The sequence below is a fragment of the Coregonus lavaretus genome, assembly GCF_964263955.1.
Source record: "Coregonus lavaretus genome assembly, chromosome: 2".
Lineage (NCBI taxonomy): Eukaryota > Metazoa > Chordata > Actinopteri > Salmoniformes > Salmonidae > Coregonus > Coregonus lavaretus.
The window spans coordinates 57,778,017-57,805,121 of NC_139989.1; the positions used below are offsets into that span (position 1 = coordinate 57,778,017).

Sequence of the window (27,105 nt, forward strand, 5' to 3'; positions counted from 1 at the left end):
CACAGATTGGTCTTGGGTACTGTATAAAAACCTACAACTACTACCAGGGCGACCCCTCTCACAGGTATGCTTTCACTTTTCAAAATTAGAAGTGTGTGGGCACGGGATGAATATTATAAATAAAGGATTATTTAATTTGATATCTGCCACATGTAGGATTAGAACTAACATCCATTGAACTATGAGCCAACTGTTTTAGCACACTGCGGCACCAATCAGTCATAGGGAAAGAATACAACGAGTTGACATGACCACGATTGTCATCCATTTCTTATTACGATGGATGTAGCTACGAATATAAACGTATAACCCTCAGACTACATGTTTGTTTTTCTTTGTAAACATGTAGATTTGTATGAAACGGTAAACAAAACCATTTCATTTGGTCATATGCGGAAATGTGCTTTACTGCCTTCTGAATTATGTGTAACATCAGTGGTCTAGTCAAGGAAGCGTCATGCTAAATATATTGATTGGCACAGTCCACTTACCAAGACCATTGCCAAATAAAGCGCACTGTCACCTGCTTTTATAGTAAGCCTTGAGGTGGTACCACCCAGCACTAGAAGGGAGTGTATTTCATACCAAACTCCTCCCCTTGAGATGACGTAGAGGCACCTTCAAGGTGCCTCTACATCACGATTATAATGGTAGAGTTAAACCAATAGGGGCAAAAAGAGCTAGATTTACTACTAAAATAACACTTTTGCAACAAACTATCAAAATGAAGACCAGAATTGACTTTTCACTATAACTAAGCCTAAAACCTTGTTTTTTTGCAGAATGTTTTCTTTCTTCATGAAAGTTACTATTTAAATTGAGCTCCAAAAGTATTGGGACAGTGACACATTGTTGTTTTGGCTCTGTACTCCAGCACTTTGGATTTGAAATTATACAATGACTATGAGGGTAAAGTGCAGACTGTTAGCTTTAATATGAGGGTATTTCCATCCATATCATATGAACCGCTTAGAAATTACAGCACTTTTTCCATACAGTGCATTCAGAAAGTATTCAGACCCCTTCACTTTTTCCACATTTTGTTACGTTGCAGCCTTATTCTAAAATTGATTAAACAGTTTTTTCCCCCCTCATCAATCTACACACAATACCCCATAATGACAAAGCAAAAAAAGTTTTTTTGGAAATTTTGGAAAATGTATAAAAAATAAAAACAGAAATATCACAATTACATAAGTATTCAGACTCTTTACTCAGTAATAATAATAATATGCCATTAAGCATTTTTACGTATGGTGGTCCCGGGGATCGAACCCACTACCCTGGCGTTACAAGCGCCATGCTCTACCAATTGAGCTAGTCTTCTTGAGTCTTCTTGGGTATGACACTACAAGCATGGCACACCTGTATTTGGAGAGTTTCTCCCGTTCTTCTCTGCAGATCCTCTCAAGCTCTGTTAGTGAGAAAGTTAGATGGACAAATATCATACCCCCACAAAAATGCTAACCTCCCGTTATTGTAATGGTGAGAGGTTAGCATGTCTTGGGGGCATGATATTTGTGCGTCTAACTTTCTCAATCATCATTCACGATTCATTCAGAACTATCTGTAATCATAGTAGCATCCACATTAATGTAGAAGTCTTTGTAAATAAGAATAGAATATGTTTCTAATCAAAGAGACTCCAAAATGACACAATACATTATTTACCATTCATTTAATTTCTATTGGGCACAAAATAATCTGAAACACAGCCAAAACAAACAGCAAATGCATCCAACTAGTTTGTTGAGTCACTAGCTTGATGTAATCATTGCGTGCTAGGAATATGGGACCAAATAATACACTTTTGACTATTTTAATACACATAAGTGAATTTGTCCCAATATTTTTGGACTATGTACAAAAAGTGCTGTAATTTCTAAAATGGTTCACCCGATATGGACGAAAAAAGCCTCAAATTAAAGCTGAGACTGCACTTTAACCTCAGTCATTGTATCATTTCAAACCCAAAGTGCTGGGGTACAGAGCCAAAACAAACAAAAAATCCCTCTCCCAATACTTTTGGAGCGCTGCTGTACACTGCGGTGAGCCCAGCTTCGTACCATCCAGTTGGAGTTAACTAGGGCATAGAATTCAGAGAGACAATCCAAACGGGTTAGTGGACTTTAGTGGACTCACTTGTTGAGCGACGAGGGGAGCGAGGAGTCTGAGTGCATGCCGGTCTCCGAGGGCACGCCCATCCCTCCTCCGGCCATGTTCATGTTAGTGCCTGGGAGAAAACACAGCCAACCAGAGTCAGCATTACAACCAAAACAGTGACCAATACCCTCACTATACCCCTTTGACGCATCACACCTGACCCTTATACAGAGAACTACACCAAAATGAATTAACGAGTCAACCAATCAAACAAACAATTCATTGTTTATTTAACCATTTCATGTGTCATCCTCTGGAATTTCAAACTGTGCATATTTGCAAACCCAAAATTCTATTCAGTTGAATCAATCTTATGCGTCTATCAACCCATTTTTACATTTACGATTTAGTCATTTAGAAGATGCTCTTATCCAATTGTCCTGAAGTGCTTTACAGTAATCTAGCCTAGAGACCCAATGAGACCAAGCAACATTCTGACCTAGTGCATTGATGGAGCGTAGCTGCTGCCCTCCCTGGGCTGTGTTCTGTCCTCCCTGTCCCTGAGCAGCGGACTGGTTACCGTAGGGCAGGCCCAGGGCGGCGTAGGCCCGCTGCATGGAACTGGGGTCGATGTGCCCGCTGCTGGCACTGCCACTGTTCATGGAGGAACCCGGGGAGCTGCCGGGAGGGCCCGTGCCCACCGTGGCACTGATGGCACTCTGCAGGCTAGCACCGGGCGAACCCAGCATGGCTGGAGAGAGAGTGGAGACATTTTTTAGAGAAGAGTGGGGAGAGGAAGAGAAGAGTGGGGGGGGGGGGGGAGAGAGACAGAAAGTGGAGAGGAGAAGGAGATGTGAGTAATTATGCACACTATTGCACATAACTCCCGTCCCTCCCCCATTTTTCTCATTGACAACAAAACAGAACTACCTTTAGGACTTGGCTTGGGCCTATGTCAATAAACCATTAGTACGCCCTTCCAGAAAAGGTCTGCCGTATGTTACGTTTGATGAAAAGCAATCTACTTACTTATTGGAAAGATTCTCATGGAAGTTATAAAACTCAAGAGTTGTTAAACCAAACAAATCTGTAAATCCTATATCCATATTTTTTACGATCTAAAATAATGTATTTATCTGTTTTCACCCAAAGATCCTACTACTGCTCTATACCTTACTGTATGTTGAACTGTGACAGGCAAAGTGTGTGTGCACGTTGCCTCTTTGGGGGATTTAAATCTGTCACTGCTCTTCAGGCCAATCAGAGAGCATGATCTCCCCGAGCCCCTCCCCCACTGTTAGAAGCTCCCGAGCCCCTCCCCCAGGGTGTCAGATTACAGGCCCATGGTTCTACAGGAATCCTTTATAGCCAGCGAGCCAGCACAGAGCGCAGCCAGGGATAAGGCCTGCAGGTGGCGCCACTGAAAACAACTTCACTCCACACATCCTTTCACTCACTCACTATAGGGTTCTATCCTCTCAGCTCAGCATGCTTCTCTGTTGACAATTTAGTTACATTGTAAAAAATTAAAATAAACCTTTACATCGCATTCCATTTATAGCTAAAGTGTGTTATAGTGTAAAATGCATCTGACTGTTGTAAATTCAATGTGTCAATGTTTTTGTATCTGTGCCTACAGTATGTAAATAACCTGAAATACAATTAAAATGTAATGTGGCTGAGGAGCCAGATTTCTGAATGAAAACTCAGTGCTGAGGGGCGACAACAACCGGTTTATCTGACCAAAAGTAATCTACAGTGCATTCGGAAAGTATTCAGACCCCTTCACTTTTTCCACATTTTGTTACGTTACAGCATTATTTTAAAAAAATTAAACTATTTTTGCAAATGTATTAAAAATAAAAAAACAGAAATATCATATTTACATAAGTATTCAGACTCTTTGCTATGAGACTCGAAATTGAGCTCAAGTGCATCATGTTTCCATTGACCATCCTTGAGATGTTTCTACAACTTGATTGGAGTCCACCTGTGGTAAATTCAATTGATTGGACATTATTTGGAAATGCACACATCTGTCTATATAAGGTCCCACAGTTGACAGTGCATGTCAGAGCAAAATCCAAGCCATGAGGTCGAAGGAATTATTCGTAGAGCTCCGAGACAATCGGGGGAGAAGGGCCTTGGTCAGGGAGGTGACCAAGAACCCAATGGTCACTCTGACAGAGCTCCAGAGCTCCTCTGTGGAGATGGGAGAACCTTTCCTGAAGGACAACCATCTCTGAGGCACTCCACCAATCAGGCCTTTATGGTAGAGTGGCCAGACGGAAGCCACTCCTCAGTAAAAGGCACATGATAGCCCGCTTGGAGTTTGCCAAAAGGCACCTAAAGGACTCTCAGACCATGAAAATAACTAACTGTGTAAGTCGCTCTGGATAAGAGCGTCTGCTAAATGACTAAAATGTAAATGTAAATGTATGAGAAACAAGATTCTCTGGTCTGATGAAACCAAGATTGATCTCTTTAGCCTGTACACCAAGCGTCACATCTGGAGGAAACCTTGCACCATCCCTACGATGAAGTATGGTGGTGGCAGCATCATGCTGTGGGGATGTTTTTCAGTGGCAGGGACTGGGAGACTAGTCAGGATTGAGGGAAAGATGAACGGAGCAGAGTACAGAGAGATTCTTGATGAAAACCTGCTCCAGAGCGCTCAGGAGCTCAGACTGGGGCGAAGGTTCCCCTTCCAACACGACAACGACCCTAAGCACACAGCCAAGACAACGCAGGAGTGGCTTCGGGACAAGTCTCTGAATGTCCTTGAGTGGCCCAGCCAGAGCCCGGACTTGAACCCGATCGAACATCTCTGGAGATACCTGAAAATAGCTGTGCAGCGACGCTCCCCATCCAACCAGACAGAACTTGAGAGGATCTGCAGAGAAGAATGGGAGGAACTCCACAAATACAGGTGTGCTAAGTTTGTAGTGTCATACCCAAGAAGACTCAAGGATGTAAATCGCTGCCAAAGGTGCTTCAACAAAGTACAGAAAAAAGGGTCTGAATACTTATGTAAATGTTATATTTCCGTTTTTTTTATTTGTAATAAATTTACAAAAATTATGGGGTATTGTGTGGACGTAGATTGATGAGGAAAAAACGATTGAATCCATAACGTAACAAAATGTAGAAAAAGACAAGGGCTCTGAATACTTCCCGAATGCACTGTATCTACTTGAATGGCTATGCTAATGCAAAATCACCTGTATGGGAGGATATTCACAATACCCAACGTCTCACACTCACACACACACACACACACACACGCACACGCACACGCACACGCACGCATGCAATGGAGTAAAGGGTCCTAGGGGAAAAACAACAGGTACTCACGCTGCTGGTTCCTTTTGTCGCTGGCGTTCTTCAGCGGCAGGCAGACGGGACAGTCGTGCCGCGTGCAGTTCTTCCAGTGAGAGATTATCTGTCTGGACGACGCACAGTGAGCCACTGTGGGGGGATAGAGGGGTAAGAGAGGAAGACAGAAGGGAAATAGGAGAGATTGAATGAAAGATAGAAAAAGAGTGACAAAGATGAAAGAAAGAGGGATGACAGAAGAGGGATGACAGAAGAGGGATGACAGAAGGCAACGAGTCATTGAAAAACACATACAGTAGCTATGACAAGATGATCACTTATATGACAACATAAAAACTGGCCAAACACTTGAGCACATAAAAATATGCTTTTGCCCAGTAAATCACAGTCAAAGAAAAAACATAAATCATAAAACGACGTGCCTATTCCCGAGCCGAAGGTGACTGTTGCCTAACGGGCCCTGTGCACACAGTCAGATAATTGCTGTAATAGATTTGATTTACACCCAGGGAATGTAAGTAAATGGTGTGATTGCTCAGGAGGAAGACACCAATAACAGGATGATTAGGGGCTTTAGAGACACATGGTGGTAAAAATCCTAACTTCCATTTAAATCGAGTCGTCACTTAGTCTACATTTTTCTTCAACGAGTCGGACGTGAAGGATATTCTACAGACACCAGACAAGGCCCAAATCCCCGTCATTCGCATGAGAAAGAGACGGAGATATCGTGGACGTAGGTCGGGGTGCCTTGTAAGGATCCGACGGCGAGCGAGTAAACCGCCTCTTCCATCAATCCTATTAGCCAATGTTCAATCATTTGAAAATAAATTGGACAACATAAGACTAAGGATATCCTAACAACGGGACATTAAAAACTGTAATATCTTATGTTTCACCGAGTCGTGGCTGAACGACGACATGGACAACATACAGCTGGCGGGATATACGCTACATCGGCTGGATAGAACGGCTGACTCCGGTAAGACAAGGGGTGGCGGTCTGTGTATATTTGTAAACAACAAAATCTAATACTAAGGAAGTCTCAAGGTTTTGCTCGCCTGAGGTAGAGTATCTCATGATAAGCTGTAGATCAGACTATTTACCAAGAGAGTTTCTCTATATTTTTCGTAGCTGTCTATTTACCACCACAAACCAATGCTGGCACTAAGATTGCACTCAATGAGCTGTATAAGGCCATAAGTAAACAGGAAAACGCTCATCCAGAGGCAGCGCTCCTAGTGGCCGGGGACTTTAATGCAGGGAAACTTAAATCAGTTCTACCTCATTTCAACCAGCATGTTAAATGTGCAACCAGAGGAAAAAAATACTCTCGACCACCTTTACTCCCGTAGCACTCACGTCTGTAGCCATGAAGTGCTTTGAAAGGCTGGTCATGGCTCACATCAACACCATTATCCCAGAAAACCTAGACCCACTCAAATTTGCATACCACCCCAACAGATCCACAGATGATGCAATCTCTATTGCACTCCACACTGCCCTTTCCCACCTGGACAAGAGGAACACCTACGTGAGAATGCTATTCATTGACTACAGCTCAGCGTTCAACACCATAGTGCCCTCAAAGCTCATCACGAAGCTAAGGACCCTGGGACTAAACACCTCCTTCTGCAACTGGATCCTGGACTTCCTGACGAGCCGCCCCCAGGTGATAAGGGTAGGTAACAACACATCTGCCACGCTGATCCTCAACACGGGGCCCCTCAGGGGTGCGTTCTCAGTCCCCTCCTGTACTCCCTGTTCACCCATGACTGCATGGCCAGGCACGACTCCAACACCATCATTAAGGTTGCCGACGACAAAACAGTGGTAGGCCTGATCACCGACAACGATGAGACAGCCTATAGGGAGGTGGTCAGAGCCCTGGCCGTGTGGTGCCAGGATAACAACCTCTCCCTCAACGTGATCAAGACAAAGGAGATGATTGTGGACTACAGGAAAAGAAGAGGACCGAGCACGCCCCATTCTCATCGACGGGGCTGTAGTGGAACAAGTTGAGAGCTTCAAGTTCCTTGGTGTCCACATCACCAACAAACTATCATGGTCAAAACACACCAAGACAGTTGTGAAGAGGGCACGACAAAGCCTATTCCCCCTCAGCAGACTGAAAAGATTTGTCATGGGTCCTCAGAAAGTTCTACAGCTGCACCATCGAGAGCATCCTGCCCGGACTATTTGCATTACCCCCCCCCACCACAACCCCCTCTTTTACGCTGCTGCTACTCTTGTTTATTATTTATGCAGTCACTTTAACTCTACTCACATGTACATATTACCTCGACTAACTGGTGCCCCCGCACATTGACTCTGTACCGGTACCCCCTGTGTATAGTCTCCCTACTGTTATTTTATTTTACTGCTGCTCTTTAATTATTTGGTATTTTTTACTTAACATTTTTTTTTTTTACTGCATTGTTGGTTAAGGTCTTGTAAGTAAGCATTTCACTGTAAGGTCTACACCTGTTGTATTCAGCACATGTGGCAAATTTGATTTGATCAACGCATTGACTGAAGTGGAAGTTAGGATTCACCCCTTCAAGAGTATAAAAGAGGTCATTCTACTCCTGCTAACATCAATAAGTCTCGGACCAGAGTTTGTATTAACTAAAGAAAAGCCTCAAGTATTTGAGTTATCATTAAGTCACATGGCTTGTAGGTACGTGACATATTACACCACAAAATGTCAAACAAATACAAAATCGGAACCGGCAAACCCAAACAACGAGAGGCCATTTAAATAAACAAACACTAATATAAACCATTTTAAAAACACGTAAACAGCACAACCTAATTAAAATCGGCTGAGACCTAGAACATCACATATCCTCATTTGACCTCATCGCCATTAAAACACATTACCAATATGACTGGCACCGTGGGGTTAAAGGTCAGAAGCCATTGACCTAGAGAGACCCTTTAATGTCCAGAGCAGCGCGGGTCGGGAGGAAAGCTCCGTAGCCACACAGACAGACCCAGTGTGGAGACTAAAGCCACTTGAGTATTTACATTAGGCCTAAGCACCCAGACAGGCTTTTAAAACAAGCCCTGGGATTTATAGCTGCTGGTTTCCTCACTATTAATATAGGCTGGAGCAGGCTTTCAGTCAGTCACAGGGGCAAACAGGAGGGAGGGAATGGAAGACAATGTTTCTTTCAAAGTCCTCAATTCTGCGCATCCTCTCTCTTCACTTCATCCTCAAAACGCACAGAGATGGTCAGAGGACAGGGACCTTAGACTTTCTCCTCCAATACGGTTGAGAAGTAGTCGAGCAGATAGGATGCAAGGAATAGCAGAAAGACTAATTCAGATAGAGCCATGGAGGAGGAGAGAGTGGCTTTAGGGACAGCAGAACAGAGAAAGGTAACCAACTGTTGACTTCACCAACGTCAATCAACAAACTATAGCCTTCTAAATGGCGGGAGGAGATATCCATGTCTCTTACATTAAATGGAGTAAAAATGACATCCAGTTCGACATTAACGAGTGTGTGTTCATTCATATTCACACAGGCTCAGTCCACCAACCCTTAACCAGCATCCAACACCACCCAACCTCCTTCCCCAGACACTCACCCTGGCAGGACTTGCCGGCCTGGCAGTGTGTCATGTGGTTGAGGACGTTCTTCATGGTGCGGCAGTGTGGCAGGGCGCAGGCCCGCACCTCCCCATTGGCCTGCTCCCGCCGCTGGCACTTGTGGGCGTGGAGCAGCAGGACCAGCTGCTGCTGGATGAGCTTGCGCTTCTCTGGGTCGGCTGTGTGGCCTGCCGCCGCAGCAGCCACCCCGCCGCCGCTGGGGACCATGGAGGATACCTGCTGCTGCATCTGGGCCTTGGGAGGGGAAACGCACCAAATAAGGAAGTGAGGTAGACTGGATTTATTTGAAACAGCTTGAATTGGAACTGGATTGCTTGATCCTGGATCTGAGGTTTGATGAGGGAGAAAGAGAGAGGGAAAACATTTGTGTGAGAAAGAGTGTGGGTGTGGGTGTGGGTGTGGGTGTGGGGGGGGGGAGCGGAGAACAGAGAAAGAACAATTCCCAGACAGAGAATAATGGGACGAGGCCAACGAATGAATCAAAAAGAAAGAAAAGCAGAGAAGCCACACAAAAAAAGGCCTAGTAAACATCCAACTACTTCACATAAGACTCCTTTAACCTTTAACCAAAATAGAAACGCTTTCAACTATTTCCTCTGTAATGAGTTCATTAGGCCCTTTTCCTGTTCCTGGGAGAGAGACTTGCATGCAGTATTTACTCAGTGCCTTGAAAGAGACCCCTCTCTTTCTCATTCTCTCTCTGCACAACTAGGATAACTGCTCAACAATATTCTGAGTGGACTGCCTTTTAACAAATGTTTCCCCCTTCCGGCACTCTCTCATTCTGCATTCCAGGCCTGGCTTTTTGGAGAGGGAAGAGAAATATGTCGGAATAATTGTTCCAATACCGTGGCGGTGGGAACTGCACCGTTATTCAAAGCCAATGCAGAGACGAATGGACTCGCAGACTTCGGTTTAGTTGTGTCACTACGTAAGACTAGATCTGAAAGGATTTGATAGGTGTTAGCGATATGGTAATACATCTTTGTCCTCTGATAGGCAAGGGGTAATTTTCACTGTATTGCTTCAACCAATCCTCTCAGAGTAAATAGGACGTAGGATCTAAGGGTCAATGATAGGGGTTTTAGAGACCCCTCCTCTAACTAGGAAATGATCTAATCTCTTCAGTGTTCACAGATCTGAAAGGACTGGATAAGTCAAATCACATTTTAATTTGTCACATGCGCCGAATACAACAGGTGTAGTAGACCTTACCGTGAAATGCTTACTTACAAGCCCTTAACCAACAATGCAGTTCAAGAAATAGCATTAAAAAAAACATGGGTACTATAAGTGTACACATTAATATGACGATGGTGTCACTTAACCCTCCGATAAACTGAGTGGAGCTTCCACATAGTAAGTTCAGTCCTTTCATATCTGCTAACACCAAGAGGATAGGGGCAGGGTTACAACAAGTCTGAAACTCAAGGCACGGGGACCACATCAGGCCCGATAGCTGCTTTTTGTGGTCCCCAGACAGATATTGGATTCCAACTGGTTAAGGGGGCTAGACGAAGAGGCAAGAGATCCAAATGGAACCAGACCTTTCCCAGAACCCTTTGTTTGGGTTGTCATGTAATCTAAAACGCAGGTTTGCATTTCTCCTTTTCTACGAAGTTGGAGGAACTTACCAGGTTTGGCACGCTGCCGGCCCCCTTCAGGTCGCTGGGGAAGGGGGGCAGGCTGTTGGCAAGAGCCGCCTTGTTCTGGAGCTGCTGCTGGGTGTTCACCCCCATCTGCTGCTGGACCCCTCCCTGGCCATACTGCTGCCCAAACGGACTGCCAGCCATACCCATCTACAGAGAAAGAGAAAAAGAAAGAGAGAGAAAGAGCGACAGGGGATTAGGACAATCACTGAGGTGAATCAGTCTCTGCTCATGAGTTTCAAAACGAGTCAAGAAGGATCACGACGATGTATGATTTGGGACTGTAAAACCGTGAAACTAACTAATTGGGTTAAAATGAAATTGGGGCCCCAATATTGCAAGGCACAGCCACAGGTTTCCCCACTGCACACAATACCAAAGAGCCTAGTGTTTGAGCACTGATTCCGTGGGAAGTGTCTAGAAGGGGAGAGTGACGTGCAATGGCAGGTCTGACGGTTGACGTGTCTCTACGTGGTTGAGATAAGAGGAAGTGGCCCCTGTTACAAGGCCTCCCCAAATCACGCCATCTCTTAACCACAACAACATCTAATAGTAAACTAAGGAGAGCACCTAAACATAACACAGGCTAGGTATAGATATGAATATATGTCTTACAAGTTACTTGTAGAAGATTGTACATGTAGGATCTTGTGGAGGAGCTCATTGAAACGGATGAAAATAGGAGAGCGGTCAGATGCAATGTGACATGAATATTATTGCAACAGGTCCGTGTCCCCCTGTCTTTATAACGGCCAAACCCAAAAACGGGCAAATAAGGAAACAGAGCTATGAAAGAAACATTTACCCATGGGTGGTGGCCAAATCCCGTCCATTTATGTATCCATCTAGCATCATTAAACTTCCTTGACTGGCTTCTCAACACATAGAAGACACTATATTTCAGAGCCAACAGGTGGTGCAAGATCTGCTGCAGGCATGGAGAGAATAGTAAAATAACTAGTGCTGAACAGTGTGCAGCTGCAGGCACCTGCAATCTCTTTAGAATAAAACAAACACTCATTTTGATCTTCCAATATGACCAATAAGGTTTAACCATGTAGGTGTGCAGTCATTTATCGTTTAATTATCCTGTGCAATTATGACATTACGCTGAGTATACCAAACATTAGAAACACCTTCCTAATATTGAGTTGCACCCCCTTTTGCCCTCAGAACAGCCTAAATTTGTCAGGGCATGGACTCTACAAGTTGTCGAAAGCGTTCCACAGGGATGCTGGCCCATGTTGACTCCAATGCATCCCACAGTTCTGTCAAGTTGGCTGGATGTCCTTTGGGTGGTGGACCATTGTTGATACACACGGGAAACTGTTGAGCGTGAAAACACCAGCAGCGTTGCAGTTCTTGACACAAACCGGTGTGCCTGGCACCTACTGCCATACCCTGTTCAAAGGCACTTAAAGTGATTTGGAAAGTATTCAGACCACTTAATTTTTTCCACATATTACTTTATAGCCTCATTCTAAAATGTATTGAATTGTTTCCCCACCCTCAATCTGCACACAATACCCCAAAATGACAAAGCAAAAACAGGTTTGTAGATTTTTTTGCAAATGTATTTAAAAATAGAAAACGTAAATATAACATTTACATAAGTATTCAGACCCTTTACTCAGTACTTTGTTGAAGTACCTTTGGCAACGATTACAGCCTTGAGTCTTCTTGGGTATGACACAAGCTTGGCACACCTGTATTTGGGGAGTTTCTACCATTCTTCTCTGCAGATCCTCTCAAGCGCTGTCAGGTTGGATGGGGAGCGTTGCTGCACAGCTATTTTCAGGTCTCTCCAGAGATGTTCGATTGGGTTCAAGTCCGGGCTCTGGCTGGGCCACTCAAGGACATTCAGAGACTTGTCCCGAAGCCATCCGCTGCGTTTTCTTGGCTGTGTGCTTAGGGCCGTTGTCCTGTCTGAGGTCCGCTTTGCCCCAGTCTGAGGTCCTGAGAGCTCTGGAGCAGGTTTTCATCAAGGATCTCTGTACTTTGCTCCATTCATCTTTCCCTTAATCATGACTAGTCTCCCAGTCCCTGCCGCTGAAAAACATCCCAACAGCATGATGCTGCCACCACCATGCTTCACCGTAGGGATGGTGCAAGGTTTCCTCCAGATGAGACGCTTGGCATTCAGGCCAAAGAGTTCAATCTTGGTTTCATCAGACCAGAGAGTATTGTTCCTCATGGTCCGAGAGTCCTTTAGGTGCCTTTTGGCAAACTCCAAGCGGGCTGTCATGTGCCTTTTACCGAGGAGTGGCTTCGGTCTGGCCACTCTACCATAAAGGCCTGATTGGTGGAGTGCTGCAGAGATGGTTGTCCTTCTGGAAGGTTCTCCCATCTCCACAGAGGAACTCTAGAGCTCTGTCAGAGTGACCATCGGGTTCTTGGTCACCTCCCTGACCAAGGCCCTTCTAACCCGATTGGTCAGTTTGGCCGGGCGGCCAGCTCTAGGAAGAGTCTTGGTGGTTCCAAACTTCTTCCATTTAAGGATGATTTTTTTATTTTTTTATTTAACCTTTATTTAACCAGGAAGGGCTCATTGAGATTTAAAATCTCTTTTTCAAGAGCGTCCTGGCCAAGATAGGCAGCACCAAGTCATTACAAAAAATTACAGACAGACAACATGAAAAACTACAAGTAATCTAGTAAAAACCATTCATGAATTCACAAGAGTATAACAATATCAAAAACAGCAAATTAAAAACATTGACAGGTCAGGGAATCAGCCTCAAAATCCTTCATCAGAGATTTAAAAACACCAATCGGGACAAGTTCTTCCAGTTGAAAATTATTTTGTAAGGTGTTCCAAGACGATGGCGCAGAGTACATAAAAGACCTTTTACCAAATTCAGTTCGGACATTTGGAACAGTTAGCAGGATAAAGTCCAGTGAACGAAGAGAGTACCCACCACATTTCTGAACAATAAAAATGCCCAAATAAAAAGGTAGTAAACCCAAAATGGCTTTGTAAATAAAAGTATACCAGTGACTGAGCCTACGAGTGACTAGAGAAGGCCAGCCAACCCTGGTATACAAAGTACAGTGGTGCGTAAGGGTTTTGCAGTTTAAAATAAATCTCAAAGTACCATGATAAAGAGTGTCAATTGATCTCAAACACTGAGCGGAAGCATTCATATATAAAATATCCCCATAGTCTAGTAAAGGCATAAATGTAGCTGATACTAGCCTCCTTCTGGCTTCAAAAGAAAAACAGGCCTTATTCCTAAAATAAAATCCCAATTTCAGCTTCAATTTTTTTGTAAGTTGTTGAATATGCAATTTAAAAGAGAGGCCATCATCAATTAGAATTCCAAGATATTTATATGAGGTTACCTCAATCTCCTTGCCCTGACAGGTAGTAACAGGTGAAAGGTTCAGAGGTCTATTTCTTGCATTAGAAAACACCATTAGTTTAGTTTTGTCAGTATTGAGGATAAGCTTCAATTGACACAAGGTATGTTGAACAGTATAAAAAGCAGTTTGCAAGTTCTGGAAAGCTTTTGTAAGAGATGAGGCACAACAGTAAATAACAGTATCATCAGCATAAAAATGAAGTTGTGCATTTTGGACATTTTTGTCTAAATCATGATGGAGGCCACTGTGTTCTTGGGGACCTTCAATGCTGCAGACATTTTTTGGTACCCTTTCCCAGATCTGTGCCTCGACACAATCCTGTCTAGGAGCTCTACGGACAATTCCTTCGACCTCATGGCTTGGTTTTTGCTCAGACATGCACTGTCAACTGTTGGACCTTAAATAAGACAGGCGTGTGTCTTTCCAAATCATGTCCAATCAATTGAATTGACCACAGGTGGACTCCAATCAAGTTCAATCCAATCACACAGTGTATAGCTCAGGTCTTAAAGGGGCAATCAGCAGTTGCTACATCCATTTTTTGACTTAATGATATGTACCCATGTACCCAAGTAATGCCTCACTAGCTTACAATGTCATACTCCACCAGAACCCAAAATGTAAGCTCGTTTTACTCCAATATTTGTAAACAAAGTAAATGTAAACAAACACTGTCTAGCCTCAAAACTATACTTTTGATATCAAAGACTGTCGTTGCATCCATAGCTCGGTCTATGAATTTGAGAGTGGTTACATTTCCCAAACCCCATCCCTCAGCTTTTTATCGAAACAGGGGTGAGGAGAACGATTTGTTATTGTTTGAACTGCTTATTGCCACTTTAATATGTTGGATGACTAGCAATCGAGCATACTAACCTAATCCCTGTCTCCAAACTCCATCCCTCTCCTGGTGTGCATGTGTACACAGCCCTGCCTGCTCTGCTCTAGCAGCATGCTCTTTTACTGTGCTCTGCTGTGCTTAGTGGAGGGGAGAGGAGAGAGAGGAGGAGGCTCTCCCACTGCTGTCAGCGCTCCAGCAGACAGATGAAAGAGCCAGAGACTAGCAGCAGCCACGCTCAGCTCAACAGCTGAGCTCTAGTCTGCTGTCGTGCGTCTGCCCCTCCCCCTACACACACAAAGAGTGGAGCGCTGACGCTCCTGACTTCCGCTCTGCCTCACGTACACTTTAGTTTTAGTCTCCCACAAACAAACACTCTCACGGTCCCAGTCTAGCACAGGCACGCACATGCTTAGTGACTGGCAAACAAACTCACTTCAAGCTTCAACTTTGTTATTCCTTTTTACAGGCTAGATCTTGCTCCAACTAGGCTAGATCTTGCTCCAACTCTAGGCCAGCTCCAGCTCTTGCTCCCACTCTAGGCCAGCTCTTGCTCCAACTCTAGGCCAGCTCCAGCTCTTGCTCCCACTCTAGGCCAGCTCTTGCTCCAACTCTAGGCCAGCTCCAGCTCTTGCTCCAACTCTAGGCCAGCTCTTGCTCCAACTCTAGGCCAGCTCTTGCTCCAACTCTAGGCCAGCTCTTGCTCCAACTCTAGGCCAGCTCTTGCTCCAACTCTAGGCCAGCTCTTGCTCCAACTCTAGGCCAGCTCTTGCTCCAACTCTAGGCCAGCTCTTGCTCCAACTCTAGGCCAGCTCTTGCTCCAACTCTAGGCCAGCTCTTGCTCCAACTCTAGGCCAGCTCTTGCTCCAACTCTAGCTCCAACTCTAGGCCAGCTCCAACTGAGCTGGATAATTTATTTGGCACATCTTAGATAGTTAACTTATAGTTATAAGCAGTGGCGTGTGGCGTCCCCACCCCCCAGCTTTAGGGCACCCCAACACACACATGTCCCCTTTACAGCTCCATTATGAGCCAAGGGGCCAGCACACACAGAACGGGAAGAGAAAGAAAACAAGAGCGAGAGAGAGAGAGACCAAGTGGTCTTCTGTCACAAGGTTGTTGTTGTCCCTCTGTTTCAAATAGTTCTCTCATGTTGTTGTGCCTACTGAATCCCACAGAGACCACCACATTTCTGTGAATGGCAGCAGTAGGTTTACTCTAGCTAGCAGGGGTGCAGTATGTAAAGCATGTCTGCTCTTCGAAGTTGGGGTCAATTCTATTTCAATTCAGGAAGTACACTGAAATTCCAATTCTCTTCAATTAGAAAAATTTGGAATGAAGATGTTCGTTTAGCATACTGTCTAAATTGAATGGAATTGACCCCAACCCTGCTGCTGATCATTACAAATACCCAGAACGCTGGGCTGACACTCTGGTGTCTGCCACACTTCAGCAGCACGCGTTAGTCTTGTGGCAGCTGTGCAATGTCAATACTGCCAGAGCCAGCAACAGCTCTTTCATCTAGCAACCACAGCCTAACCAACGTACCATTGCACGTACACACTAGCCTCCACAGCTTCAAATCACTCTTTCAATATGTCCTTCATTTCTTTCTCTCCATTACCATCTATTTCTCTTGGCAGTAGGTTAGATGGTGAAGATGCACTCAACGTCCTATCAACACCCAGGGTTGACGCTGCTACTGTTGCTGGGGCGTAACTATGGAAAATTTGCAGAAAACTGTAGACATGATATTACTCACTGTCAGTCTTGCACAGTATTGTGTAAGAAAGCAAAGTTGGGCACTCAAGTGCGTGTCAGCGAGCCCGGGGGTTTGTTTAATGTGGTGACGGCCTGCATGTGTCGAGTGTGTATGAACTAGGAAGCTGGTTTCCCCTTGGTTTCTTGTCAAGCCACAACAGTAGCAGATAAGACCCGTAGATATTCATGAAATTATCACTACCACAGAACTACTACTACGCGCTTTTCACATCAACATATAAAGCTAGTCTTCCTCTTGTTTCTTTCTCTGCACAGAATCAAGACATTACTTGTTATCAGTATGTTGCCTTTGCAGAAACAGAAAAATATCCCTTCACCCTCCATCAATAATTTATATCCACATTCTAAAACAACTTGAAGCAAGTAAATAGTAGGCCTAAGTCTATGGGTTATGAATGAAATATCAAGCTATATTTTATATGGGCCTAATGCTCCATGCTTTCGCCTCAGCCTTCCCTACAAGCAAGACAGGCAAGGGAATACCTATATACACCTCATACGATATGAGACTGTTACCCTGCTGTCTGCTCTGACTCCAGTAGCTACAACCAGCTAGCTAAGCAAGGGAATCCAGTGGATAACGTTAGTATTGATCTGCTATGGAGACCTCTGACTCCAGTAGCTACAGGCAGAATCCCGTTATTGGAATAGGCTGTTCTGAGGGCAGGCCTGTGCTCCTAACATGCTATGAAAGGTCACTTCTGCTGTACTGAAGGGATGTATTCAACACCCCAGCTGGGTGTCCTGTTCCTCCAACAATCCCAGGGTAAGCTTACAGATGGATGTGTGGGAGACAAGGATGCATCAGAGAGAGGGAGACCAACAGATGCATGTGTACACGTATTGACCAACAGGGATTATAGCGCTCAAGCAGTACAAGAACAATGCACACTCACAGTCCGATTCTCTCACACACACACAGTGAGTGTATCAAGAGATCAGTCTATATGAGCAGGGAATCCCTGTTCCAAACAGAGAGACATGACTTTGCATCTCATAGCTCAACAGTGATGAGCAGGGATACCAGAGCTGTACCGATGCCACCAAACCAACATCAAGCTTCCTATCTGGACAGACAGACATACCGATGCAAAGCATGCATGGAACAGACAATGCAATGAACAAGCCATTAAGAAAGCATTGCTCTCAAAGCATGGGAAGACTATGGGACACAGTAAAGCAAGGACATCATTTCCCACTCCCATCTGTGTCAAGACTGGATGAATATAATGAAACAATCTAATCAAAAAGGTGAGATATATACAGTACCAGTCAAAAGTTTGGACACACCTACTCATTCCAGGGTTTTTCTTTATTTTTACTATTTTCTACTTTGTAGAATAATAGTGAAGACATCAAAACTATGAAATAACACATATGGAATCATGTAGTAACCAAAAAAGTGTTACACAAATCAAAATATATTTGATATTTGAGATTCTTCAAAAGTAGCCACCCTTTGCCTTGATGACAGCTTTGCACACTCTTGGCATTCTCTCAACCAGCTTCACGAGGTAGTCACCTGGAATGCATTTCAATTAACAGGTGTGCTTTGTTAAAAGTTACATTTGTGGAATTTCTTTCCTTCTTAATGCGTTTGAGCCAATCAGTTGTGTTGTGACAAGGTAGGGGTGGTATACAGAAGATAGCCCTATTTGGTAAAAGACCAAGTCCATATTATGGCAAGCTCAAATAAGCTGTGAAGGTCAGTCAATACGGGAAATTCCAAGAACTTTGAACGTTTCTTCAAGTGCAGTCGCAAAAACCTTCAAGCGCTATGATGAAACTGGCTCTCATGAGGACCGCCACAGGAAAGGAAGTACACAGAGTTACCTCTGCTGGATAAGTTCATTAGAGAGTTACCAGCCTTAGAAATTGTAGACCAAATAAATGCTTCAAAGTTCAAGTAACAGACACATCTCAACATCAACTGTTCAGAGGAGACTGCGTGAAGCAGACCTTCATGGTCGAATTGCTGCAAAGAAACCACTACTAAAGGACACCAATAAGAAGAAGACTTGCTTGGGCCAAGAAACACGAGCAATGGACATTAGACCGGTGGAAATCTGTCCTTTGGTCTGATGAGTCCAAATTTGAGATTTTTGGTTCCAACAGCTGTGTCTTTGTGAGATGCAGAGTAGGTGAATGGATGATCTCCGCATGTGTGGTTCCCACCGTAAAGCATGGAGGAGGTGGTGTGATGGTGCTTTGCTGGTGACACTGTGTGATTTATTTAGAATTCAAGGCACACTTAACCAGCATGGCTACCACAGCATTCTTCAGCGATACACCATTCCATCTGGTTTGCGCTTAGTGGGACTATCATTTGTTTTTCAACAGGACAATGACCCGACACACCTCCAGGCTGTGTAAGGGCTATTTGACCAAGAAGAAGAGTGATGGAGTGCTGCATCAGATGACCTGGCCTCCACAATCACCCGTCCTCAACCCAATTGAGATAGTTTGGGATGAGTTGGACCGCAGAGTGAAGGAAAAGCAGCCAGCAAGTGCTCAGCACATGTGGGCACTCCTTCAAGACTGTTGGAAAAGCATTCCAGGTGAAGCTGGTTGACAGAATGCCAAGCGCGTGCAAAGCTGTCAAGGCAAAGGGTGGCTACTTTAAAGAATCTCAAATATAAAATATATTTTGATTTGTTTAACACTTTTTTGGTTACGATTCCATGTGTGTTATTTCATAGTTTTGATGTCTTCACTATTATTCTACAATGTAGAAAATAGTAAAAATTAAGAAAAACCCTTGAATGAGCAGGTGTCCAAATCTTTGACTGGCACTGTATATAAATAAATAAATAATTGACAAAATGTATTTACTCCAGTTTTACAATCAAAACTCATACGGCAAGGCAATTAGTTTTCCTGGCCAGACTAGTCAAAACCCTAGGTCCCTAGTGAAGCCAGACAGTAAACAGACAGTACATGCACCAACACTCACCTTATTCATGTTGCCAGCCTGCTGGGTGTTCATGGTGTTGTGAGCTCCCATCTGCCCTCCCCCCTGAGCCAGAGTCTCAGCCAGCACACTGCTGCCTCCCGGCCCTGCGCCCCCCCCAGCATCCTGCATGGCCTGGACCTGATACTGCTGCAGCCCCAGCCTGCCCCGTCCCGCCGGTCCCAGGGCCCCGTTCATCACCTGGCCCGGCATCCCGTGTCCCTGGCTGTTCATCATAGCCTGGTTGAAGCCCGCCATGGAGCCGTTGCCTTGTTGTCCGCTGACGGGGCTTCCTTTCTGGGCTTGGTTGGGCGAGCCCTGGCCCATGGGGCCTTTCCCCATCATTGGGCCTTTCCCCATCATGGGGCCCATGCCGCCGGGCCCAGCACTGCCCGCCCTCAGGAGCTCCGACAGCTGCTTGTGCTTGGCGGCAGCATCAGGGACCATGGAGCCCAGGCCCCGGGGACCTCCTCCAGGCACTCCTCCTCCCCCGCCATTGGAGGACATGCCCATCAAGCCACCCAAGTCCCCAATTGGGATCAGCTCGTCCGGGAGGTCATTCTCCAGGTCGAACAGCGACACCAGGTCTAATGGAAGAAAAACATACAGTTTAGGTGGTGTCTTTCTACGCCTGTTCTCTCAGTAACTTTCAGTCATGATTTGCCTGTTGTTGTGCTTGTTTGACAAGACAAATTGTTGCTGTCAACATTAAGCGAAAGTCCCCACAGAACAGAATAGTATCCAATTCACAGGTTGTCAAAATGGCAGTCAGAGTGAGATAAAGGCTTTAGCCAGTTTACTATCAGCCTGTCTGACAGTGTTTAGCCTGGCTGTCAAAGTTAGCAATCCTCCAAACATAGTCCAGGAACAGAACGGACGACAGCACAATACACAAACACACTCTTACTGAAAGTCACATTTAGTAATGACACTATAGTACTGATGAACACGAAAGACACTCACATAACCTACACAGCCAGACACACACTGTCCCAGCTGCTGGAGATGCTAGCTTAAGCTACCCCTTCCTCTTCTCTCCGCTGCTGGAGTGGGGCCCAAATGCTAACGTAGGAGTGAAGAACTGCAGTCTGCTTGGAAGCTGTGCCTAGACGTGTGTGTGTTTCTGCTCACTGTCTCTGGGTTCCCCTGTTCACTGCATAGAGCTCCCTGGCCAATTCCTAAAAATAGCCTAGCCGTGTACAAGGGTTTTCATTAGGAAAATGCGGTGCCTGAGATTTGACAGGCAGCATTTTAAATTTACCGAACATTTTAGAAATTTACCGGACCCATATGCATTGGGTGCGTAACCCGATTAGGGCGTCCACCCACGGTGTGCAGAATGACAGAAATCAGAGGTCAGAACCTTGTAAATACAGGATGTAGGATGGGCCATAAACCTAACAACTTCAATGACTAATTTCTCGTTAACGGGGGGGGGGGGGGGGGGGAACAAACTAGCTGAGAATACAATTACATTATTCACCTAATAACAGGAACAGCCCCATCTAGCGGTCAGAACCTGGTAATATAAGAGACGTTTCTTTGGATTCCTCATGTCTAACTAATTGTTAGAAAAAATGTGGTCCAAATCTGACGTTACGTACTATATTTATTAAATATATGATTCCTATAAATTAAATGGCCAATTTGGGTGCAATCAAAGTACTCTATTTATTAAATATTATATGAATCCAAAAAAATGTAATGGCCAATTTGGGTGCAATCAATTAGCTTAGTTTCTCAGTGATTCAATTATATTTCAACAACATAATGTTGCAGGAATGCTAATATATTTTTCTAACAGAAATGATTTCAGAACAAGCTGAGATGGTGGGAGTCGAAATCCTCTTGTGCTTTTTGAGGTGAAACAACGCTATAGGCTACTTTGAAGCAAGGTAAGACATGCCTCATAATATGAAGTAAAACGTTCAGGTTTCAAACAATTAAGTATGTTTTCAAAATGCATACTGCCTCCACCTCATTGCAAAGTGGTGTGTGAAGCCTGCCTATCGTTGCCTGTGCACTTGAATGGTGAATGGAAAAACGTGCTTCATATACCATAGTATATATTTTTAATCATGACAATCAAAACTGTTTTTAACATGCAATTGCATTTAGAATTCTTGCGCAATGATTGGGCTTATAAAAGCATGTTGCACTCCAGCAGCAACGAACAAGATGTTGGAGGAGCTGTGGCAGCAGCTTTTGCACTGTCTGACAGATTTTCCGCTTAGGTTCAGTATCTGTAAGCTGTGCATGTTAGTGGTGCGCGGGTCAGCTGTTTGTTCATCTGCACCTGCCAGCAATTGCTAATAACCCATCCGCAACCGGCCGACTATATGTGAAAGTGAAAATCTGAGGCCCGCACCCAACCCTAACCCACAAGTATAGAAAATGCGCTATAGGCTACAGTCAAAGACTGCAGAACAATCTTTTTTACAGTGGGTGCAGGATTTTGTTTAGCCTGATTTAGAGAAGTTTCTGCTTATAATTTCCAATACTTTGGTCGGCTATTTGTTAGTCAACTTGTCCATAATTAGATACATGCAGCTTCTCTTCTGTCATTATATGTTGCCCTAGAAGACTAAATAAACCCTTGCTCAAAAGAATAATGTCATAGATAGAATGAATGCTTCAATCTAGTTGACGTCAGTAAAGTTCTCTCTGTCATCTTTCGTGGAGCAAAGACGTTTAGGAACTGGGGAGTAAACACAATATGCTCAAATGACATCAGTTTGACCGGTTGTAAAGAAAAAGAAAGCTGTGAAAACGACCCAAAGTGTTTCTGATAAGATTTAAGTTCGGCTTCGATGCATATTTTATGTGGTTCAAATATTATCAGCTTTTATGATGAAGACAACACTTCTACAGATTGTCTAACTGAGCATTGTATTCTCTCAAGATGCAGAATGAAAAAAATGATATTTCTCCACTCCTGTTCCGAAGGCCAAATTTTGCCTACATTTGGTGTATAATTTGACTACAAGAAATGCTTAATTCTGCAGGAGTTATTACTAAGGCTATAGACCTATTTGCACGGGACTAGTATTACTAGAGAACGTTGGTTATGTATTTATGACCCCAGATTGACCGTTATTCCAGAGGACGATTCGGACGGGATACGTTTTTCCCAAACTGCACTGCCCCTGTAATTCGCACTTTAAAATAAAATAAAAAAATAATATATATATATATATATATACACACACACACACACACACACACATTCATACAGTGGGGAGAACAAGTATTTGATACACTGCCGATTTTGCAGGTTTTCCTACTTACAAAGCATGTAGAGGTCTGTCATTTTTATCATAGGTACACTTCAACTGTGAGAGACGGAATCTAAAACAAAAATCCAGAAAATCACATTGTATGATTTTTAAGTAATTAATTTGCATTTTATTGCATGACATAAGTATTTGATACATCAGAAAAGCAGAACTTAATATTTGGTACAGAAACCTTTGTTTGCAATTACAGAGATCATACGTTTCCTGTAGGTCTTGACCAGGTTTGCACAAACTGCAGCAGGGATTTTGGCCCACTCCTCCATACAGACCTTCTCCAGATCCTTCAGGTTTCGGGGCTGTCGCTGGGCAATACGGACTTTCAGCTCCCTCCAAAGATTTTCTATTGGGTTAAGATCTGGAGACTGGCTAGGCCACTCCAGGACCTTGAGATGCTTCTTACGGAGCCACTCCTTAGTTGCCCTGGCTGTGTGTTTCGGGTCGTTGTCATGCTGGAAGACCCAGCCACGACCCATCTTCAATGCTCTTACTGAGGGAAGGAGATTGTTGGCCAAGATCTCGCGATACATGGCCACATCCATCTTCCCCTCAATACGGTGCAGTCGTCCTGTCCCCTTTGCAGAAAAGAATCCCCAAAGAATTATGTTTCCACCTCCATGCTTCACGGTTGGGATGGTTTTCTTGGGGTTGTACTCATCCTTCTTCTTCCTCCAAACACTGCGAGTGGAGTTTAGACCAAAAAGCTCTATTTTTGTCTCATCAGACCACATGTCCTTCTCCCATTCCTCCTCTGGATCATCCAGATGGTCATTGGCAAACTTCATACGGGCCTGGACATGCGCTGGCTTGAGCAGGGGGACCTTGCGTGCGCTGCAGGATTTTAATCCATGACGGCGTAGTGTGTTACTAATGGTTTTCTTTGAGACTGTGGTCCCAGCTCTCTTCATGTCATTGACCAGGTCCTGCCGTGTAGTTCTGGGCTGATCCCTCACCTTCCTCATGATCATTGATGCCCCACGAGGTGAGATCTTGCATGGAGCCCCAGACCGAGGGTGATTGACCGTCATCTTGAACTTCTTCCATTTTCTAATAATTGCGCCAACAGTTGTTGCCTTCTCACCAAGCTGCTTGCCTATTGTCCTGTAGCCCATCCCAGCCTTGTGCAGGTCTACAATTTTATCCCTGATGTCCTTACACAGCTCTCTGGTCTTGGCCATTGTGGAGAGGTTGGAGTCTGTGGACAGGTGTCTTTAATACAGGTAACGAGTTCAAACAGGTGCAGTTAATACAGGTAATGAGTGGAGAACAGGAGGGCTTCTTAAAGAAAAACTAACAGGTCTGTGAGAGCCGGAATTCTTACTGGTTGGTAGGTGATCAAATACTTATGTCATGCAATAAAATGCAAATTAATTACTTAAAAATCATACAATGTGATTTTCTGACCTCTACATGCTTTGTAAGTAGGAAAACCTGCAAAATCGGCAGTGTATCAAATACTTGTTCTCCCCACTGTATGTATGTATGTATGTATGTATGTATGTATGTATGTATGTATGTATGTATGTATGTATGTATATATATATATATATATATATATATATACACACACACACACACAGTTGAAGTCGGAAGTTTACATACACCTTAGCCAAATACATTTAAACTCAGTTTCACAATTCCTGACATTTAATCCTAGTAAAAATTCCCTGTCTTAGATCAGTTAGGATAACCACTTTATTTTAAGAAAGTGAAATGTCAGAATAATAGTAGAGAGAATTATTTATTTCAGCTTTTATTTATTTCATCACATTCCCAGTGGGTCAGAAGTTTACATACACTCAATTAGTATTTGGTAGCATTGCCTTTAAAATTGTTTAACTTCGGTCAAACAATTCAAGGTAGCCTTCCACAAGCTTCCCACAATAAGTTGGGTGAATTTTGGCCCATTCCTCCTGACAGAGCTGGTGTAACAGTCAGGTTTGTAGGCCTCCTTGCTCGCACACGCTTTTTTAGTTTTGCCCACTAATTTTCTATAGGATTGAGGTCAGGGCTTTGTTATAGATATCCAATACCTTGACGTTGTTGTCCTTAAGCCATTTTGCCACAACTTTGGAAGTATGCTTGGGGTCACTGTCCATTTGGAAGACCCATTTGCGACCAAGCTTTAACTTCCTGACTGATGTCTTGAGAGGTTGCTTCAATATATCCACATCATTTTCCTTCACAAAATAGATGGCATCATGAGGAAGTGCACCAGTCCCTCCTGCAGCAAAGCACCCCCACAGCATGATGCTGCCACCCCCGTGCTTCACGGTTGGGATGGTGTTCTTCGGCTTGCAACCTCCCCCCTTTTTCCTCCAAACATAACGATGGTCATTATGGCCAAACAGTTCTATTTTTGTTTCATCAGCCCAGAGGACATTTCTCCAAAAGGTATGATCTTTGTCCCCATGTGCAGTTGCAAACTGTAGTATGGCTTTTTTATGGCGGTTTTGGAGCAGTGGCTTCTTCCTTGCCTTTCGGATTGTGTCGATATAGGACTCGTTTTACTGTGGATATAGATACTTTTGTACCTGTTTCCTCCAGCATCTTCACAAGGTCCTTTGTTGTTGTTCTGGGATTGATTTGCACTTTTCGCACCAAAGTACCTTCATCTCTAGGAGACAGAACGAGTCTCATTCCTGAGCGGTATGACGGCTATGTGGTCCCATGGTGTTTATACTTACGTACTATTGTTTGTACAGATGAACGTGGTACCTTCAGGCATTTGGAAATTGCTCCCAAGGATGAACCAGACTTGTGGAGGTCTACACATTTTTTTCTGAGGTCTTGGCTGATTTATTTTGATTTTCCCATGATGTCAAGCAAAGAGGCACTGAGTTTGAAGGTAGGCCTTGAAATACATCCACAGGTACACCTCCAATTGACTCAAATTATGTCAATTAGCCTACCAGAAGCTTCTAAAGCCATGACATCATTTTCTGGAATTTTCCTAGCTGTTTAAAGGCACAGTCAACTTAGTGTACAGTGAGGGGAAAAAGTATTTGATCCCCTGCTGATTTTGTACGTTTGCCCACTGACAAAGAAATGACCAGTCTATAATTTTAATGGTATTTGAACAGTGAGAGACAGAATAACAAACAAAAAAAAACGCATGTCAAAAATGTTATAAATTGATTTGCATTTTAATGAGGGAAATAAGTATTTGACCCCCTCTCAATCAGAAAGATTTCTGGCTCCCAGGTGTCTTTTATACAGGTAACGAGCTGAGATTAGGAGCACACTCTTAAAGGGAGTGCTCCTAAACTCAGCTTGTTACCTGTATAAAAGACACCTGTCCACAGAAGCAATCAATCAATCAGATTCCAAACTCTCCACCATGGCCAAGACCAAAGAGCTCTCCAAAGATGTCAGGGACAAGATTGTAGACCTACACAAGGCTGGAATGGGCTACAAGACCATCGCCAAGCAGCTTGGTGAGAAGGTGACAACAGTTGGTGCGATTATTCGCAAATGGAAGAAACACAAAAGAACTGTCAATCTCCCTCGGCCTGGGGCTCCATGCAAGATCTCACCTCATGGAGTTGCAATGATCATGAGAACATTGAGGAATCAGTCCAGAACTACACGGGAGGATCTTGTCAATGATCTCAAGGCAGCTGGGAACATAGTCACCAAGAAAACAATTGGTAACACACTACGCCGTGAAGGACAAATCCTGCAGCGCCCGCAAGGTCCCCCTGCTCAAGAAAGCACATATACATGCCCGTCTGAAGTTTGCCAATGAACATCTGAATGATTCAGAGGAGAACTGGGTGAAAGTGTTGTGGTCAGATGAGACCAAAATCGAGCTCTTTGGCATCAACTCAACTCGCCATGTTTGGAGGAGGAGGAATGCTGCCTATGACCCCCAAGAACACCATCCCCACCGTCAAACATGGAGGTGGAAACATTATGCTTTGGGGGTGTTTTTCTGCTAAGGGGACAGGACAACTTCACCGCATCAAAGGGACGATGGACGGCGCCATGTACCGTCAAATCTTGGGTGAGAACCTCCTTCCCTCAGCCAGGGCATTGAAAATGGGTCGTGGATGGGTATTCCAGCATGACAATGACCCAAAACACACAGCCAAGGCAACAAAGGAGTGGCTCAAGAAGAAGCACATTAAGGTCCTGGAGTGGCCTAGCCAGTCTCCAGACCTTAATCCCATA

General features: G+C 44.2%; 1 protein-coding gene across 1 annotated transcript in view; it reads right to left on the minus strand.

The window, feature by feature from the left end:
* Positions 1-27,105, minus strand: part of LOC311148000 (CREB-binding protein-like) — a 78,299-nt gene that overhangs the window by 29,047 nt on the left and 22,147 nt on the right. The window contains exons 2-7 of the mRNA XM_084184876.1: positions 19,643-20,226; positions 10,692-10,856; positions 9,036-9,291; positions 5,458-5,571; positions 2,603-2,854; positions 2,143-2,233 (exon numbers count right to left, since the gene is read on the minus strand). Of these exons, the coding sequence (XP_084041002.1) occupies positions 2,143-2,233; positions 2,603-2,854; positions 5,458-5,571; positions 9,036-9,291; positions 10,692-10,856; positions 19,643-20,226 (1,462 nt within the window). The remainder of the gene's footprint in view (positions 1-2,142; positions 2,234-2,602; positions 2,855-5,457; positions 5,572-9,035; positions 9,292-10,691; positions 10,857-19,642; positions 20,227-27,105) is intronic.